Here is a 19912-nt window from a genome sequence, read left to right on the forward strand (position 1 = left end):
GAGAGATTTTCAATGCCCCATTGACCAAGTGAGAAAGGAGCTGATGGTGAAGACAATGTGTCCTGGTTAGCTATGAGACTTGAAGACATCGAAAGATGAGAGATTGGAGAGACAAGAAGGCAGTGAGGGGAGGAAGTGAAGAATGACTACTGGCTGTTTATGTAAGTACTCTCTGGACCTAAAGAAAGAGAATGTGGGAACCAGCCTTGCAGGTTCTTACCATTCGGATATAGAGTAGGAACAGAAGCAGTGATTCCTGGATACTTCGCCCCATGGATTGAAACAAATTCTGGAACTAGGAGTCCTAGTTCAAATCCAAATCCCATAATTAACCTATGATTCCATGTGCCTAAACTGCTATAAAGGAGTCTCTGGGTAGTGCAAAAGTTAAGTACTCACCTACTAGCTGAAAGGTGGGCAGTTTGAACTCACTCAGAGAAGCCTCAGAAGACAGGCCTGACGATCTGCTTCCAAAATGTCACAGCCCTGAAAACATTATGGAGTCCACACATGGGGTGGTGATGAATCAGAATCAACTTAATGACGACTAACCACAAAAACAACAAATTGTTATAGAAACTCTGAGCCGTTTAGCTTTAAATGGAACCTTGACTTTGTGAAAGCCATCTAAATTTGAAGGACTTAGCAAGAGTTCCATGAGGAAGTCTAGCTACTCTCCAAAGCTTCGTGATATCTGTGCTGAGTACAAAACACACACACACACACACACACACAAGATCTGTGTGGGGGAAATCAGACTCCTCTGATTTTTAAAAACTCTAGTAATTTTGCATTTCCCTTGATTCATGACACAGATATACATGGGGCACACAACACTGTGCTTCTCAAAGGAATACATCTTAGTGCCAGTGGAACTGGCTACACTAGGGGGTCCTAAGCAGTGAGAGGTAGGACAAAGGAAGAATACCTAACTCAGTAATGACCAACTACACTGAGAGGAGACTGGCACATTCTGTTGCCAACTATTCCTAGTTGAATGATTCTAGGCAAGTTAATATTTCTGTGACTCAGTAGACCAGTAATAATTGAAGCATCTCCTCATGTAAGCCCATAAAGCACAGTTGACTCTGAGGAAATTACTCTAAAATCCTCAAACATTGCAGTGGCCAGTGTCTTAAAGAGTTGCTGGACTCATCTAAAAAATAGATCCAAATATGTCTGGACCTCAGTTTTTCTAATTTGTAAAATAAGCAACTTAGAATTGTTGTTGTTGTTACGTGCCGTCGAGTCAGACCAGACTCATAGTGACCCCTCCTTGGGTTTCTGAGGCAGTATCACTACGGAAGTAGATTGCCCCATCTTCCTTCCGAGGAGTTGCTGGTGGGCTTGAACCACTAGCCCTCTGGTTAGCAGTCCAGTGCCTTAGGCTACTGGAGTTCCCACTTAGAATTAGTCCTTTTAATAAGTAACAAATTAGAAGTTTCATTACTTATGAGCACCTGTTGTTCTCTTATTAAAACATGTTGATGACCAGATATCCCTAATTAGAGATATCTAATGGTCATGGATGATTTATTCCACCAATCTGACCTCAGTTTTTCTTTTTTTGTAAATGAGGAAATGTATGATTTACAAGAGGCCTCTCAGTTCTAAAATTTTCTAATTCTAGAATCTGATAATTAGTTTCCTTAGAGCTCCCTTAATGTCATGATTCCTCAGGCTGTAGATGAAGGGATTGACCAGAGGTGTCACTACTGTGAAAATGACCGTAGCCACTGTGTCCTGTACTGAGTAGGAGGATGAAGGGTGCATATAAACTCCCAGAATTCCCCCATAGAAAAGGGAGACCACAGTAAGGTGGGATCCACATGTGGACAGAGCTTTCCTTATTCCACAGGCAGATGGCAACTTCAATACATTAGAGAAGATGTAGGCATATGAAACAATGATACATGTAAATGGTGTTAGAAATATCACTCCACCCACAGTGAATACCATTAGGTCATTGATAAATGTATCAGAGCAAGAGAGCTTTAGAATTGGGTAAGGGTCACAGAAAAAATGGTGCACAACATTGCTAGAGCAAAATGTAAGTTGGACCATGAGGAGAGTGTGTAGGAGAGCATGTAGATTTGTAGTGATCCATGATATGGTCACAAGAAGGACACAGAGTTTGGGCCTCATGATCATGGTGTAGTGGAGTGGGGAACAGATGGCTACATAGCGGTCATAGGCCATCACACTCAGGAGGAAACCATCCGTGTTGATGAACGTGATGAAGAAGTAGATCTGGATCACACATTCCACATAAGAGATAGACTTGCTTCCCAACATGTGATTCACCAGCATCTTGGGGGTTATGACTGATGAAAAGCAGATGTCGACACAGGAGAGGTTAGCTAAGAAAAAATACATGGGTATATGGAGATGACTATCACAGCTGATGGCCAAGATGATGAGAAAGTTCCCAGTGATGGTGACAAGGTACATCCACAAGAATAACCAAAAAAGAATCTCTTCCTTTGTTGGCTGCCCAGATAGTCCCAGAAGAAGGAATTCTGTGACTCCAGTCTTGTTGTCTTTGTCCATGACTGTAGGAAGAAACAGTCAAGAGTGTATGCTGAAACTTGAGGAAATTTTATATTTTGGAACTGTCTACTCGTTGGTTGAGAATTAACTAAAACTGAATACTCTTATTAAGTTTTACAGAAAAAGCTTGGACAATTTCAATAGTGCTTAATAACCAATGGTTAGGTTTTTATTCATCTCACTCTATTTACTATTCACTCTAAGTACTATTTACATAAGTAGCATATGCAGAACAAGGGGATACTTGAACAGAACAGAACAAGGGGATACTGCATGGTTTAAAATCAGGAAGGGAGTGCATCAGGGTGTATCCTTTCACCATACTTATTCAATCTGTATGCTGAGCAAATAATCCAAGAAGCTGGACTATGTGAAGAAGAACGTGGCATCCAAGATTGGAGGAAGGCTCATTAACAACCTGAGATACTCAGATGACACAACTTTGCTTGCTGAAAGTGAGGATGACTTGGAGTACTAACTGATGAAGATTAAAGATGACAGTATGCAGTATGGATTACACCTCAATATGAAGAAAACAAAAATCCTCACAACTGGACTAATAATAAGCAGCATCATGATAGATGGAGAAAATATTGTAGTTGTCAAAGACTTCATATTACTTGGTTCTACAATCAACGTCAATGGAAACAGCAGTCAAGACATCAAAAGATGTATTCCATTGGGCAAATCTATTGCAAAGGACCTCTTTCAAGTGTTGAAGAGCAAAGATATCCCCTTGAACGTTAAGATGTGCCTAACCCAAGCTATGGTATTTTCCATAGCCTCATATGCATGTGAGAGTTGGACAATGAATAAGGAAGATTGAAGAACAGTTGATGCTTTTGGGTTGTGGTGTTGGCAAAGAATACTGAAAGTACCATGGACTGCTAAAAGAACTAACATATCTGTCCTGGAAGAAGTGCAGCCAGACTCTTCCTTGGAAGTGAGAACGGCCAGACTTCTCCTCACCTGCTTTGGTCATGTTGTCAGAAGGGACCGTTCCCTGGAGAAGGATGTCATACTTGGAAAAGTGGAGGGTCCATGAAAGAGGGGAAGACCCTAAACAAGATGGATTGACATGGTGGCTGCAGCTATGGACTAAGGTACAGTAGGGATCATGAGGCTGGCACAGGACTGGTCAGTGCTTAATTCTGCTGTGCATGAGGTTGCTGAGGACCAAAAGACTCCATAGCACAGAAGAACAACAAAAACAACAACATATGCAGATACTTTTTTATATGGTACTTCACTTAATTGAGATGTTACATTTTACTTTACAGATGAAGAAATCAAGGCTTATGTTGGTTAGGTGATGTGCCCACGTGCATAGAGCCAATAAAAGTTAGAGTTCCAAACTAGCGGAAGTAGTTTTTCCTTTATGTTATATTGGCTCACTGCTTATGTCACCTGATTTTGATTAGCTACCATTTATTGACAATTTAAGACAGTGACAAGCTCTGTACTAAGAGCCACATTGCAAATCTAGAAATTTTATCTATGGCTTTTATTTTTTCCTAGAATTTGGAAATTTTGAGAGCCTTTATATCCTGTCTGGTGGTTTGTCCTGAATGTTTTAGCTGCTGTTAAGATATACTTGCAGTAAATCACAGTTGTTAGCACAGTGTTGAGGCTGCTTTGCACAGCATTCTTCCTCCTTTCTGCAGTTCAGAAGGAAAAATCAGTCAGACATTTTAACCTAATTGCTTGTGGCACTGGGCAAAAGGGATTTACTGATTGATAAGGGGGAAATTCACTTGGTACATCTAATAAATAATCCCAGGACTATGACACCATTATAGGAAGGGGAGTCAGGAAAGCACTATGAATGTAATACCTCTGGAAGAATTCACCTGTATGTGAACAGTAAAGGAGAGGAGATGCATTACAGGTGAGATCAAAGACTAAGAGAAAAGGAAAGAGAAAGGAGCAAGTATCTGTTATATGAGGTGGCTTAACTGGATGGAGCAAAAGCTTTTCTAGGCAGTACTTTAGGAGATAGGTTGTAAGAAATGCATAACATGGGGACAGTGATATGCCTGCCATTGTGAGAGCTAAATTGGGAAAATCAAAATAAAGGGCTGAGATTTGAAGTCATTTTTCGTGTTGTTGTTAGGTGCTGTCGAGTTAGCTCCAAGTCATTTGTTCTATGTACAACAGAACAAAACACGACCTGGTCCTGTGCCAGTCTCACAATCCTTGCTATACCTGAGCCCATCATTGCAGCCACTGTATCAATCCATCTCGTTGAAGGCCTTCCCCTTTTTCATTGACCCTCCACTTTACCAAGCATGGTATCCTTCTCCAGGGAATGGTCCTTTCTGACAATATGAGCAAAGTAGGTGAGACAACATCTGGCCATTCTTGCTTCCAAGGAGCAATCTGGCTTCACTTCTTCCAGGACAGATTAGTTAGTTCTTTTAGCAGTCCATGATACTTTCAGTATTCTTTGCCAACACTACAACTCAAAAGCATCAACTCTTCTTTGGTCTTCCTCATTCATTGTCCAGCTCTCACATGCATATGAAGTGATTGAAAATACCATGGCTTGAGTTAGGCACAAGCCATTTTACACCAGGTTTATTTCCCAGAACAAAGGTAGGTTAAGCAGTTTAGACAGAAAGCTACATCTTAAGAAAGAAGATGCTCCAGAAGAAGCATGGTTAACATGGAATGTAGAAATCAAGGAGGGAGGGAGTAGTGGGATATATCCAAGACAAACAATATTGTGCCCTGACCAGCAGATGTGAATGTCAGGTCATTTCCCATACTGGAAACAAAGTATGAAAGAGGGTTTATAAGATACTGAGTGGAGGTTTCTTTCTTTCTGTTTTTTGGAATTGCTACTAGGGCCAAATATTGAGAACAACAAGCTTTAAATATCTCACCATGTCTTGACTTAACTGCCAGCATTGGGAGGGTAAATTATGGTAAAACAAGCAAACACACAAAGAAAAAACTATTTCATGGTTTAGACCTGAACAAATTGAGACTGCCCAGGAAACCAGCTACATTATACACTTACCATAACTCTGATTGGACATTCACTAAGCATCCTCTGGAGAGTTCTTCTACCTGTCCTTATAGTAATAACATTTATTTTATATAACTTAAGTGTGTTGATGTGTGGCTTCATGCATTGATCTCTTGTGAGTATTGTTAGCTTGTGACTATCCTTGAGATGTCTAACAAATATGCAGTGCTGAGAATTTATGTCCTTGGACCTTCAAACTCAGTCCCTGGAACTCAACCCAAGCAGATGCCCTTCTGTGGGGCTCTACCTGGCATCCAAGTAACTTGAGATACCTCTGTTATTCGGTCATAGATCATAGTGGATGAACATCAGAAAGCAACTGGCAGAAATATGGAGATTAGAGGCAGAAGGTAGATAGAAGTCTTGAATACCTGACAGAAGAGGCTCTTGAATAGGAGTGAGAGTGGAGGAAGTGGTTCTTGGTCTGACTTTTTGGCCAGGTTTTCTAGGGATCTGCAGTTATTGATCCTAGCACTGCCAACCCTACTTAGCTTCTTCCTTTTCCACTGCTTTCTCACTATTTCTATCTGGGAAACACATTTGCTCTGCTCTTCAATGTCCAGCACATTCTAGAGGGGAAAGGCTTGTGCAGGTCAAAGCAAGAGATGCTTTTCTTTGAACTTGGTTAGAAGTGGAGGGGTGTAGTGTATTTGTTTGCCAAATGTAAATCTGTGCTTGTATCCATGGAAATCTGTCTGTTGGAGGTAACCATGCCCTCACCTGCTTTCCCAGCCCTTCTTACCTGGCTGCTCTCTGCTGCTCTCAGATGCTTTCACTGAATCCCCATTTCTATTGGCTCCATGTTTTTCCCTGAATGATGGCAAATTCACAGAAAGGCTGACAGTTAAGGGACCTTTCCACATTGAAGTCTTGAGAACTTTTAGAGTTAGACACAGTGGCTCTCCTGGGTTAGGCTCAGGTGATTGGGAGAAAATAAATGATCCTCAACCCATGGGGATTTTCACGGGGATAATGCCAGCAGTAGCTGCCAATTTTGGATTCCCCTAGAGTTGATTCCTCACAGCTCCTCATTAGAGGCACACATATTATGTTTCCTATTTTATCTGGATACAACAAATAGGAGTGAGGGAAGCTTGGTTCTTGTGCAAATGTTGCTCACATTTGGACATTCAACTCCCCCTTTCCTAGTCTATTGTCTATCTGTGATGAAAAGTGACATAATCCACATAAAGGTTTTCCAGGTGAAACACTTTATTAAAAAAGTAACAACTATAAAGTAAAAAAGCAAAAATTCTTGAAAAGTATAAGAAGAATTTCAAATGGGATACATCTTACGCTTTGCTCAAAACTTAGTTCCAATAGGTATATAGTGTTATTTCATTGCAGTTTTAATTTACATTGCCAAAAATTAATGAAGTTGTGCTTTTGCCATATATATGTCTTGGGTAACATGTCTGTTGAAATCTTTTACTCAATTTTAAAACTGGGTTGTTTGTTTTCTTATTTTCAAATGTTGAGAGTTCTTGTTACTTATTCTCTGGCATATATAATTTTTGAAAATTTTTTCTTACAAATTATGGTTTGTCTTTTTTTGTTTTCTTAACAGTATCTTTAAGAGAACAGATATTTTTAACTTTTCTGAAATGCAATTTATCATTTAAAAAAAATTTATGCATCATGCTTTGTTATTATAGCTAAAAAAATGTTTGCCTAACTCAAGATCCCAAAGATTTACTCCTGTGTTTTGTTTTGTTTTTCCCTATGAATTTGTAGTTTTACGTTTTGCATTTATGCCCAGGATCCATTTTGATTTAATTTTTGGCTATTGAATTATTACATTACCATTTCTTGAAAAGGTTATCATTTCCCCATTGAATTGCTTTGGTACTTTTGTCTAAAATCAATTGACCATATATGAGTGGGTCTATTTCTGAACTCTGTTTTGTTCCATTGATATTTAGGTCTACATTTAGCTCAAAAGTACTGTAATTTTATATGTTAACATAATTTAATTTTAATTAATTTAACGTAATTTTAATTTCAGCCTTGAAATCAGGTTGTGTGAGTCCTCCAGCTTTGTTCTTTCTCAAAATTGTTTTGTAATTCTAATTTCATGACATTTTCATATACATTTTAGAATCATTTATTGATTCTCTAACGAAAACAAAAAAAAAAATTCCTCCAAAAACTTTGATTGGGCTGGTAAAGAATCCATAGATCATTTTGAGATCACTTTTTACCAGTTGCTATGATTGGCTTATTCCTCCAGAAATCTTTGTCAACTTGGCTAGGCCATGATTCTCAGTATTATGTAGTTATCCTCCCTTCTGTGATCTGATATAATTATCTTATATGTTGTAAATCCTAATGATGTTAATGAAGCAGGATTAGAGACAGTTATATTAATGAGGCAGGATACAATCTACAGGATTAGATTGTATCTTGAGTCAATCTCTTTTGAGCTATGAAAGAGGTTAAACAAGTAAACAGAAACCAGAGTGACTTCAGTACCAGAAAGAAAGAAGAGTTAGGAAGAGACCACGTTCTTTGGAAACAAAGTCCCTGCACTGAAAACCTCCTAGATGCAGGGGAATATTGATGCCATGACACTTGGAGATCTCCAAGGAACACTAAACCTACAGATGTTGAAAGTACAAAAAGACAGAGCTAATAGAGAAAGAAAACCTTCCCTGAGAGCTGGCACTCTGAAATTGGAATCCTACCCTCCTAAATTCTGAGAGCAGAGCTCTGGTAGCATAGTGCCTAAGGCACTTGACTGCTAACCAGAAGGCTGGCAGTTCAAACCCACCAGCCACTCCTCGGAAGGAAGGTTGCGCAATCTACTTCTGTAGTGATACTGCCTCGGAAACCCAACGAGGGGTCGCTATGAGTCAGGTCCAACTCGAAGGCACATAACAACAACAACAACAAACTCTGAGAGAATAATTTCTATGTTAAAGCCACCCACTTGATAACAGTATTGAATCTTCCATATATTGAGTCCATAAACACTATGTATCCATTTATTTAGGTCTTCTTTGATACCTTTCATGAGTGTTTTTGCAGAACTCTTCTCCATAGGATTTTCAAAGCTGCCTTTTTGGAAGTAGATCAACAGACCTTCCTTCTCAGCTGCCTCTGGGTGGGCTTCAACGTGCAAAAACTCTTTTTGTTTAGCAGCTGAACACATTAACCATTTGTACCACCCAGGAACACAGATCACTGATTTTAAACTTTTCTTTTTCCCTAATATAAACATTTAAATTATAAATTGCCATCTAAACATCCCAGAAAGTTTGAAATATTTTTTCCCACATCATTCAATTCAAAATATTTACTAATTTCCATTATAATTTCTCATTTGATTTATTGATCATTTATAAGTATACTGTTTAATTTCTAATTATTTGGGAGTATTTTCTAAACGAGGAGCCCTGGTGGTTCAGTGCTTAAGGAGAGACTAATTGTTGTACCTTAGGTGGCCATTCGCAAGTTTTTAAGACCTCTGTTACTACTCACCAAAGTAAGATGTAAAACAGTGTTGTGTAATATCTTAAGCCAGTTGAGCTTGTTGTCCCCCATAGCCATGTTCCTGAGCTCACAACAACTCCTTCACTTAGGGTGTTTGTCGGTGGATAATAAATTATCATAACTTTGCCCCATTAGCTCTATTATATATATGTACATTCTTTTAGCACATACAAATACATATGTAGAAATATTGTCTGCCAAACATATATGGTCATGAGTATGTTTGCCTTTGCCTAAGCATACCTGATCATTCAGCCTGTCTACATATGTATCCACCTGTAGATTAATGTTTACTATTTGGGCAATCTACTTCCATAGTCATACCGCCTTAGAAACCCAAAGAGGGGTCACTGTGAATTGAGTCCAATGCAACGGCACATAACAACAACAACAAGAACAACGTTACTGATAATGCAATATTGTGTGTAGAAAAATGTTTATCTTTGTTGTCTGTACCTCTGTGCACCCCTCTGTGTCTTCCTTTTCCTTAGTGTTATTGTGTTTGTCACTTGCTTTTGGTACATTGTCTTTCCTTTCACCCAAATCAATACTCGACTCTTACCTATCTAGCAATTTTTCTTCCCCTTCCCTCCCATCCCAGGGAACCAACAAAGAATGTTTCCTTCCATATGTAAACCTTTCTTTTTACAATAGTGGACTAATTTTTACAATAGTGGACTAATACAATATTTGTCCTTCTGTGATTGGCTTATTTCACTCAGCATAATGTCCTCCAAGTTCATCCATGTTATGAGGTGTTTTGCAGATTCTACATTATTCTTTAGTGTTGTGCAGTATTCCACTATTTGTATGTACCATAGTTTGGTTATCCATTCTTCTGTTGATGGGCACTTAGGTTGTTTCTATCCCTTTGCTATTGTGAATAGTTCTGTGATGAACATGGGTGTGCACATATCTATTCATGTCCTGGCTCTTACTTCTTAGGATTTATGCTTGCTGGATCAAATGGTATTCAATTTTATACCTTGTTGTATCATTTTACAGTCCCACCAGCAATGTAAGAGAGTCCCGATCTCTCCACATCCTTGCCAGCATTTGTTATTTTCTGTCCTGTTAAACTTTGCTATTAGTGCTGGGGTGAAATGGAATCTCATCATTATTTTGATTTGCATCTCTCTAATGGCTAATGAACCAAACATTTCATGTTTTTGTTGGCTGTCTGAATATCTTCTTTGATAAAGTGTCTGTTCATGTCTTTTGCCCATTTTGAACTGGATTGTGTGTCTTTTTGATGTAGAGGTGTTGGAGTTTTATATGAATTTTAGAAATAATTTCCTTGTCAGATATGTCATTGCCGAATATTTTTTCCCAGTAAAAGTTTTACTTTTTTGGCAAAGTCTTTTGATGCATATAAGAATTTAATTTTTAGAAGGTCCTAATCATCTAGTTTATCTTCTGTTGTTTGTGCCTTTTCACCTGTTTGATAGTCTATTAATGCCATATATTATGGCTCCTATGTTTGCCCCTATGTTTTCTTTGATTAACTTTATGGTTTTATGTTTTATATTTAAGTCTTTGATCCATCTGGTCTGCTTGTGTTTTGATGTTTCTGTAGAAGGGTAGAACTTTGGAGCTTCCTAATTTCCTACTTTGCTCTATCATTTTTACTTGGTTTTGTGTGTGTATGTTTAAATGTGAATATTTCTTTTATTTTTATATAGTCAAATTTGTCAATCCTTTATTGAATTTGGATTTTGCTTCACAGTTAAAGAAGTTTTGCCTACACTCAGGTTATGAAGGAATTTATCCATGCTTTCTTGTAATTTTTTTTTTTTTATTTTTATCATTTGAGTTTTATTTTAGATCTCTGGTCCATTTGGAGTTTACACCTATATATTTTTTTGTGTGAGAAATAGATCTAACTTTCTTTCCAAATAGTCATATAATTGTTCTAGCCCAATTTATTAAAAAGACTGTATATTCAAATTCTCATGATTTGAAATGTTATCTTTTTCATATAATAACTTTCCTTATGTATGTGGATCTATTTCTGAACATTCTATTGTACAGCACTTTTTTGACTCTTCATTGGTTTCATTAAATGAGTTTATTTGTCTCTTTTAATATCTAGTAGAGCAAGTCTTTCCTTTGTTGTTTTTCTTTTTCAGTATTTCCCTCAGTATTCTTCTTGGTATCTTTTTCTAAATGAACTTCAGTATCAACTTGATAGCTCCACCAAAAAAAAAAAAAAAAGTATTGGTAGTTTTATTGCTACTATTTTTAAGTCAGAGAAAAAATACAGAAATTTTTCTGATGTTGAGGTAAGCTACTTAAGAACAGAGAATATATTTCCAGGTTCAAGTGTACATATGCTTTACAATTTTTTATAGGTTTTCACATTTCTTGTTAAGCTTATTCTTAAATATTTTGTATTTTGTGTTCTTATTATAAATGGGGTTTGTTCTAATATTCTACCTTCTAAGTGATTATTGCTATGCATATGAAGGATATGGATTGTTGTTTTTTAATTTTGTACTCTAATTTACTTAATCCTTTTTTGTTTAAATTAGTTTCATGATTGTTCCTCCAATAATCTCCATATATACCACCAAATTACCTGTACGTATAATTTTACTTCTTATTTTGAAATTATTATACTTCTGATTTATCTCTCTTGTCTAATTTCACTGACTTATATGTTAAACATAATATTAAGTAATAATGGAGCTAATGGGCATTCTTGCCCTGCTACTAATTTAGTAGAAATGCTCTAGTATTTTTCCATTGAGTAAATTTCTGGCTTTAGATTTGAAGCATGTGTATCTTTTGTCCCACATTTATTTATTTATTTATTGTGATTTGGGTGAAAGTTTACAGAGCAAATTCATTTTTCATAAAATAGTTCATACACATTTTGTTTCATGATTTTGATTGTAATCCTCAGGATTTTATAGCTCTCTTCCCACTCCTCCCTGTGGTTACCTTTCCCTGTGTCCTTCTTCCCTATGCATTCATGCCCTCTGAGCTATCTTCCTGGGAAGATAGCTGTGCCTTTCTGATCTCCCATGTATGTACGATAGTTTGGTTATCCATTCCTCTGGTAATTACACTTAGGTTATTTCTATCTCTGTGCTATCGCATATAGTTCTGCAATGAACATGGACGTTCATATATCTATTTGTATCCTGGCTCTCACTTCTTTAGGGTATATACCTAGTCCACTAGCAAATTTGACAAAGGAAAAAGGAGAAGATTCAAGTAACACAAATAAGAAATAAAATAGACAATGTCACAACAGAACCAGCTGAAATAAAAAGGATCATGTCAGGATACTATGAGGGACTCTACTCCAACAAATTTGAAAGCCTAGAAGACATGGAAACATTTCTAGAAACATTCTACTTACCTAAACTAACACAGACTGGGTAAAAATTTGAACAGACCCATTATAAAAGAAGAAATTGAACAGGTCATAAAAACTCTACCAACAAAAAAAATATTCTGGCCCAGACAGTTTCACTGTAGAATTTTACCAAATATTCATAGAGAAGCTGGCACCAATCCTTCTCCAACTATTCCAGAACATAGAAAAGGATGGAATACTCCCAAACTCATTTTATTAAGCAAGCATAACTTTGATACCAAAACCAGGAAAAAACATTACTAAAAAGGAAAATTACAGACCAATATCCCTAATGAATATAGATGCAAAAATCTTCAACAAAATCCTAGCCAATAGATTCCAACAATATATTTAAAATGATAATAATAATAATACATCATGACTAAGTTGGATTCATACCAGGTATGCAGGATGATTCAACATTAGAAAAACAATCAATGTAATCCACCATATAAGTAAAATAAAGGAAAAGACAATAATCATTTCAACCGATGCAAAGAGGCATTTGATTAAATCGAATGCTCATTCCAAATAAAAATAATCCCAGAAAAATAGGAGTAATGGGAAATTCCTCAGTGTAATAAAGGGTAGATATGTAAAGCCAACACCCAACATTATTCTCAATGGAAAGAGACTGAAAGCATTCCCCTTGTGAATTGGAACCAGACAAGGATGCTCTCTATCACCACTTTTATTCAGCATTGTATTGGAAGGCCTAGCCAGGGCAATAAGACAAGAAAGAGGAATCAAGGCATCCAAATAGGTAAAGAAGTAAACCTATCCGCATTTGCACATGATATGATGCTATGCATAGAAAATCCAAGAGACTCAGCAAGAACAGTACTGGAACTAATTGAAAGATTTAGCACAATGGCAGGATACAAGGTCAACACACAAAAATCAGTTGTATTCCTCCACACCAGCAAAGAGGTCTCTGAAAAGGAAATCAATATAATTTGCATTTTATCTGTTTATAATAGGTAAAATATGTGGGAATAATTCTTACTAGAGACACAAAAGAAATATACGCAAAAACCTATAAAACCCAACTTCAAGCAACTATAAGTGATCTACATAAATGAAAGAACATACCATGCTCATGGATAGGAAGGCTGAATATTGTGAAAATGTCAGTACTATCCAAAACAATGTATACATTCAATGCAATCCTAATCCAGATTCCATCAACATTCCTAAAGACACAGAAAACCAATAATTAATTTTATATGGAGAGGAAAGAGACCTTGGATAAGCAAAGCACTATTGAAGAAGAACAAAGTATAAGGTCTCACATTCCTGGATCTCAAAACCTACTATACAGCCACAGTAGTCAAAACAGCCTGGTATTTGAACAATGACAGACACAAAGACCAGTGGAACATAATTGAGAACCCAGAAATAGATTCATTCATCATCCATTCAGCTGATCTTTGACAAATGGTTAAAATCCATTAAAGGGGGAAGAGATAGTCTCTTTAACAAAGAGTGTTGGCAAAATTGGATATCCATTTGCAGGAAAATGAAACAAGATCTACTTCACACCATAAATAAAATCCAACTCCATGTGGATCATAGACTTATATGTAAAACCTAAAATCATAAAATTCATCAAAGAAAAAATAAGAGCAAACTTATGGACCATAATATATGGCTTTGTTCAATTTGTTTTGATCTTTTTTTCTGATTGATTTCTCAACAAAGTGGTATTGAGGGATTTGTCTTCAATCTCATTAATTCTCTCTTCCGTTTAGTCAATTCTACTTTTTTGCCCATTCAATGTGTTATCTATTTCTGAAATCTTAGTATTAATCTTCTGGATTTCTATTTGTTGTTGTGTATTTTCCAATTTTTCATTAATTTATTCAGTTTGTTTTTATATTGTTTTCCTAAATTGTTCTAGAGTTTTGTGTTTTCTTAATTTTGTCAGTGCTTTCCTTGGTCTGTCTCTCGATCCACTTAGGTACCTAAATATAATTCATTTGAATCTTTTAGCAGGCAGTTCCAATGCCACTTCTTCCTCAGGGAAAATTTTCTGGGTTTGTATCCTGGTCCCTTGTTTGTACTACTCTAACTTGTATCTTTGCATGTACTGGGGTTGTCAGTTGTCTCTGAGATATTGTGATGTCATTGCATTTATATCTAATTGGTGAATGGATGTTGGTGTGATTTGCCCAGATTTTTTTTTCTTTTGTTGCTTATCTGAGTGAGCAGGGCTATTCTGCTACTCTGTTTTCTAGTTTGCAGCACATAGGCACTCATCACATGTCTCCTGATGGGTGTGATAAAAGATAAGAGCTTGTGCACAGATGTCTGTTAGCTATTCATGAAGACCAGTTGAGGGTGGGTTGGGCTGGTTTTGACTGCTGTCTATCATTGATCATTTGGTGCAGAAACAAGTATTGGCCCATATCTAGGGGGTGGCTGCAGGAGGTGCAGACCTGGACTCAGAAAAAATTCCTACTGGCCCACAAGGTGGTTGGGAACAGGGCACCTAGTGCTGGGACCAGTTCCTGCCTGCCCAGAATACAGCTGTTTGTAGGGTGCCCAAATCCTGCCAGTCCAGAACGTAGATGGAGTTCTGGATGGCTACAGCTCCATTCAAAAAGGGGTGTAGGGTACAAGGGTAACGAGGGGAATATAGGACCTTTCTAGTCATCAGCCTCCTTTGTGATTGCCCATGCTGTTATCAGCAAGCAGAGCCTATTCTTAGATTGCTGCTCGGATCAGTATACCACTTGCAAATATTCAAAATGGCTACACTGTCAGGACAGCCAACAGTTAGCTCTGTTTGTCTCCTTATTTGCTGTTTTCCTTTCTAGTTATCAGGCACCAGTGCAGTTGGTCATGCAGTTTTTGGCAAGCAGAGCTGATTCTTAGGCTGCTACTTGGATCAGAACACCACTTGTAAATATTCAAATTGACCATGCTGTCAAGACAGCTGACAGTCTGCAGCTCTGTTTGTCTCTTTATTCACTGTTTTCCCTTGGGTTCTTCTATTAGTTGGTATTTAATCCACTTCTTTATCCTTTCTTTCAAAGTTCAGGGTTCCAGGATTGTCTTCTTTATCTGTTTCAATTGGTTTCTAATTTCTTTGTTGTAGAAAGTCTGTGTAGCTTGTCTGCCTATTCTGCCATCTTGCTGGAGGTTCTCTGAAGCATGTGTATTTTAACATGTTATGATAGAATCTATCAATTCCTATTTTTCTAAGTTTTTTTTTTAAATGAAGAATGTATGTTAATCCTTTTCTTAGCATCAAGGAGATAAGTGTATAATACTTCCTTTAGACATATTAAAATGGTAAATTTTAAAAATGAGTTTCCTAGTAATGAGTCATCCTTGCAATCCTTTTGTTGTTTATATATATATATATATATATATATATATATTTAAAATTTTTATTGTGATTTGGGTAAACCTTTACAGAACAAATTCATTTTCCATAAAGTAGTTCAAACACATTTTATCTCATGACACTGACTGCAATTCCCCACAGTGTAACAGCTCTCTTCCCATTTCCTCCCTGTAGTTACTTCTTCCCTGTGTGCTCCTGAGCTATCTCCCTTACAAGCACTACCCTTCTGTTCTCCCATGACTGATCATTCCAAAGAGCGTATCTGCCTGATGTAATTGTTCACCTCATATACCTGTCTATTGTTTGGCTGGAACCCACAGGAGTGAGTTCATTCCAGACCTGAAGGTAACTAGGGCCCATAGTCTCAGAAGTCTCACCAGGCTCTATCAGACTAGCATAACGGGTCCTTTTTTTAAAAAAAAAAAAAATGATTTTGAGTTTTGTTCCACATTATTCTCCCACTCTATCCAGGATCTCCTGCACTGATCCCCCTCTGAGCTGGGCACCATCCACTTGTTCTTGGTATATTTTTTTCAGGTAGTATTGAATTCTTTTTGTTAATATTTTATATAATATTTTTGCATTGATCTTTATAATTAATATTGGTTTGTGTATTAGTTTCCTAGTACAACTATAAGGAAAGGAAGCAGGAGCAGTGGCAGGCCAGAACTGCTAGGGGAAGCCAGGAAAGGAGGCAAGAGCCAGTGGTGGGATGGAACAGCTAGGGGAGGCTGGGAAAGGAGGCAGGAGCTGACAGTAGGCCAGAACAGCTAAGGAGGCAAAGAAGTGAGTCAAACAGTTTGGAACAACTAAGAGAGACAAACTTGTCTGTCAGTTTGTCATACTATGGTGGCTTGCATTTCGCTGTGAGGCTGAAGGCTATGCCACTGGTGTTTCATATGACAATAGGGTTACCCATGGTGGAGCTGTTTCATCAGATCTTCCAGACTAAGAGAGTCTTGGAAGAAGGAAGAGGCATATACTTCTCAAAGAATTGGCCAGTGACAATAAATAGCAACAGCAGTGAAACATTGTCTGATATGTTACTGGAAAACTTTATGAATAGCCCTGAAGCATTGTCTAATATACTGCTGGAAGATGATCTCCTCAGGTAGGAAGGCACTCAAAATATGACTGGGAAAGAGCTGCCTTTTCAGAATAGAGCTGATCTTAATCATGTGGATAGAGTAAAGTTTTCAGGACCTCCACTTGCTAATGTGGCATGACACAAAATGAGAATAAACAGCTGCAAAAATCCATTAATAATCAGAACAAGGAATGTACAATGCATGAATCTAGGAAAATTGGAAGTTGTAAAAAAAAAAAAAATGAAATGGAATGCATAAAGATTGATGACCTAGGCATTAGTGAGCTGATATGGACTGGTTTTGGCCATTTTGAATCAGACAACTATATGATCTACTATGTCAGAAATGACCAATTGAAGAGGAATGACATGGCATTCATCATCACTAAGAATGTATCAAGATCTATCCTGAAGCACAATGCTGTCTGTGATGGAATAATACCCATGCGCCTACAAGGAAGACCAGTTAATACTATTATTATTCAAATTTACGCACCAACCACCAGAGCTAAAAATGAGGAAATTGAAGATTTTTACCAACTTTTGCAGTCTGAGATTTACCAAACATGCATTCAAGATGTGTTGATTATAAATGATGGTTGGAATACAAAAGCTGGAAACAAAGACAAATCACTCTTAATTGGAAAATATGGCATTAGTGATAGAAATAATGTTGGAGATGGTATGATAGAATTTTACAAGACCAGTAAAATTTAAAATTTGGTAAAGTGGTGGGTCAATGAAAGAGGGCAAGGCCCTCAAGAAGATTGATTGACACAGTGGCTGCAATGATGGACTCAGATATAGCAGGGATTATGAGGCTGCCACAGGACTGGGCAATGTTCCATTCTGTTGTACATAAGGTCGCCATGAGTTGGAGGCAACTTCACTTCACCTAACAACAACAACAAACACCATTCTCACAATCTTTGCTATGCTTGAGCTCATTTTTGTAGCCACTGTTTCAAATCTTCTCATTAGAAGTCTTCCCCTTTTTCACTGATCCTCTACCAAGAATGATACTCTTCTCCAGGGACTGGACCCTTTTGACACCATGACCGAAGTTCATGAGACAAAGTCTGGCCCTTCTCACTTCTAAGGAGCACTCTAGCTATAGTTCTTCCAAGACAGATTTGTTCATTATTCTAGTAGGCCATGATATGTTCAGTATTCTTCACTAACACCACAATTCAAATGCATCAGTTCTTCTTCAGTCTTCTTTATTCATTGTCCTGCTTTTTTTTTTTTCTTACTGTATTGTACATGGTGACTTCTCCTCTGAAATTAATTCTATAGAGGATGTGGATAGATCACATAGAGTGATCATCACCTTACTTGTTCACTCTCTAGTAAGTATACTGACATCCCTCCATCCCCATTCTTCTCAAACACACTTTTTTTTTTTTTTTTAACAGAGAGTTGAGGAAGAAAGGAACTGACCAATAAATCCTATACCCTGAATCACAGCTTTTTTTCCATTCTATCCTACTGCCTATCTGGATCCTAGGCTCAGTTAAGTCATATTGTGAAATATTTTGAAATCCTGGAGTAACCTGTGTGGTATATCAATCGCACCAATTTTCAGTTGCACCACTATGATTTTTGGTATCTATGAATGCTTACTTCCCAATTTCCCATACAGGTCTGCATCATCATTGATTCCCTGATTCATGTTTATAAATGATTAACAAAAAATCTAGTGAGCATTTCAAGGATACACCAATGTACAAGCTCTAGTACTTGCTCAAAATGAGTGTGTAATGTAGCAATGGGAATGAGACATGCATGTAGATATATATAATACAAGGAAGCATATGATGGGATCAAAATGAGTCACATAACCAAACACCAACACTTTGTTCAAACTACCTCTAAAATGAAACTAACAGCTAAGAAAAATATTTCAAGTTTATCAGTTTACCTCAAGTACTCACTGGCACCAAAATGCCTTCCTTTAGGGATTCACATACCTCAAATTGAGAGTCATAATGTTGAGTGCCTGATGTATGTCACTTGAAAGCAATTATAAAATGGGTTGAAGGACATACAAAATCATTAAAGTTTTGAGAAATCGAGGGAATTTTTCAGCAATGGAAGGATCAGAGAAGAAAAGAAGGAAAGAGGAAGAGGGAGATAAATTTGAAATGGAAAATGAAGTTGTAAGTGTATCCTGAAGCCAATTTATATTCTAAAAAAATATATAAGGCACTTCATTTAAAGGTAGATGTTTGTATTTATTCTAGCTATTGTAGCCTCTTCAATATTTCCTGTAAAGATTGGCCGAGAGGATGTAATCAATGATTTAAGAGGATTATATTGCTCTTTTGGCAATAAAAGGCTGGACAGAGACAGAAGAGAAAGAAAGTGAGGGGAGGCAACTATAGAAGAAATAACCACGTACTTATGAGAAAATAATAAATAAGTATGTTAGTGTAGTGTGAGGCTCCATGAAATTATTTTTAGTTTGAACAGAAGAACATTCTACTGTGGGGCATCTTCCAAATTTTAAATTAGGGGTAGATGACAGAAGGCAACCAATATTTGAGCATTATTAAATTGATCCTGTGTGCAGGATAGAAATATGCAGGGAGAAACAGGAAACAGTGAGATCCACCATGTGGCTATTGTTATGTTCAACCTAAGAGTTGGTCAGTGTCAGGACCATGTCAGAAAGGAATTGGTGATGAGAACAAAGTACTGACTAGCCATGGGAATGGAAGATAGTGAGAAAGGAGAAAAATGAGCGACAAGATGGCCAGTTAAGGGAGAGGGATTAAAGACTCTGACCCCTGATGATTTATGAGTACTCTCTGGACATCAAGAAAAAGAAGGTAGGAACTGGGCTGTAGGGTCTTTATGATTTATGAGCACATGTCAGCCTCATATTTTAAAATGTGATCAGATATGTGAATATTACTAATAAGAAAAATAGCCAGGGGTGGGTTATTGTACCTATCTGAGTCTCACTTTCCCTGTTTGAAAAATGAGGAAATATATGATTTCCAAGAGCCCTCTCAACAATAAAATTTTCTAATT

At 37.3% G+C, this 19912-nt stretch overlaps 1 protein-coding gene across 1 annotated transcript; it reads right to left on the reverse strand.

Moving 5' to 3' along the window:
* Positions 1-1626: 1626 nt before the first annotated feature.
* LOC103208569 (olfactory receptor 1361-like) lies at positions 1627-2550 on the reverse strand. The gene has a single exon (XM_007954268.1). It carries the CDS (start codon positions 2548-2550, stop codon positions 1627-1629), a length of 924 nt encoding a protein of 307 aa, XP_007952459.1.
* Positions 2551-19912: the final 17362 nt, after the last annotated feature.

The sequence above is a fragment of the Orycteropus afer genome, unplaced genomic scaffold (genome assembly GCF_000298275.1).
Source record: "Orycteropus afer afer isolate SDZICR_OR568_19922 unplaced genomic scaffold, OryAfe1.0 scaffold00455, whole genome shotgun sequence".
NCBI lineage: Eukaryota > Metazoa > Chordata > Mammalia > Tubulidentata > Orycteropodidae > Orycteropus > Orycteropus afer.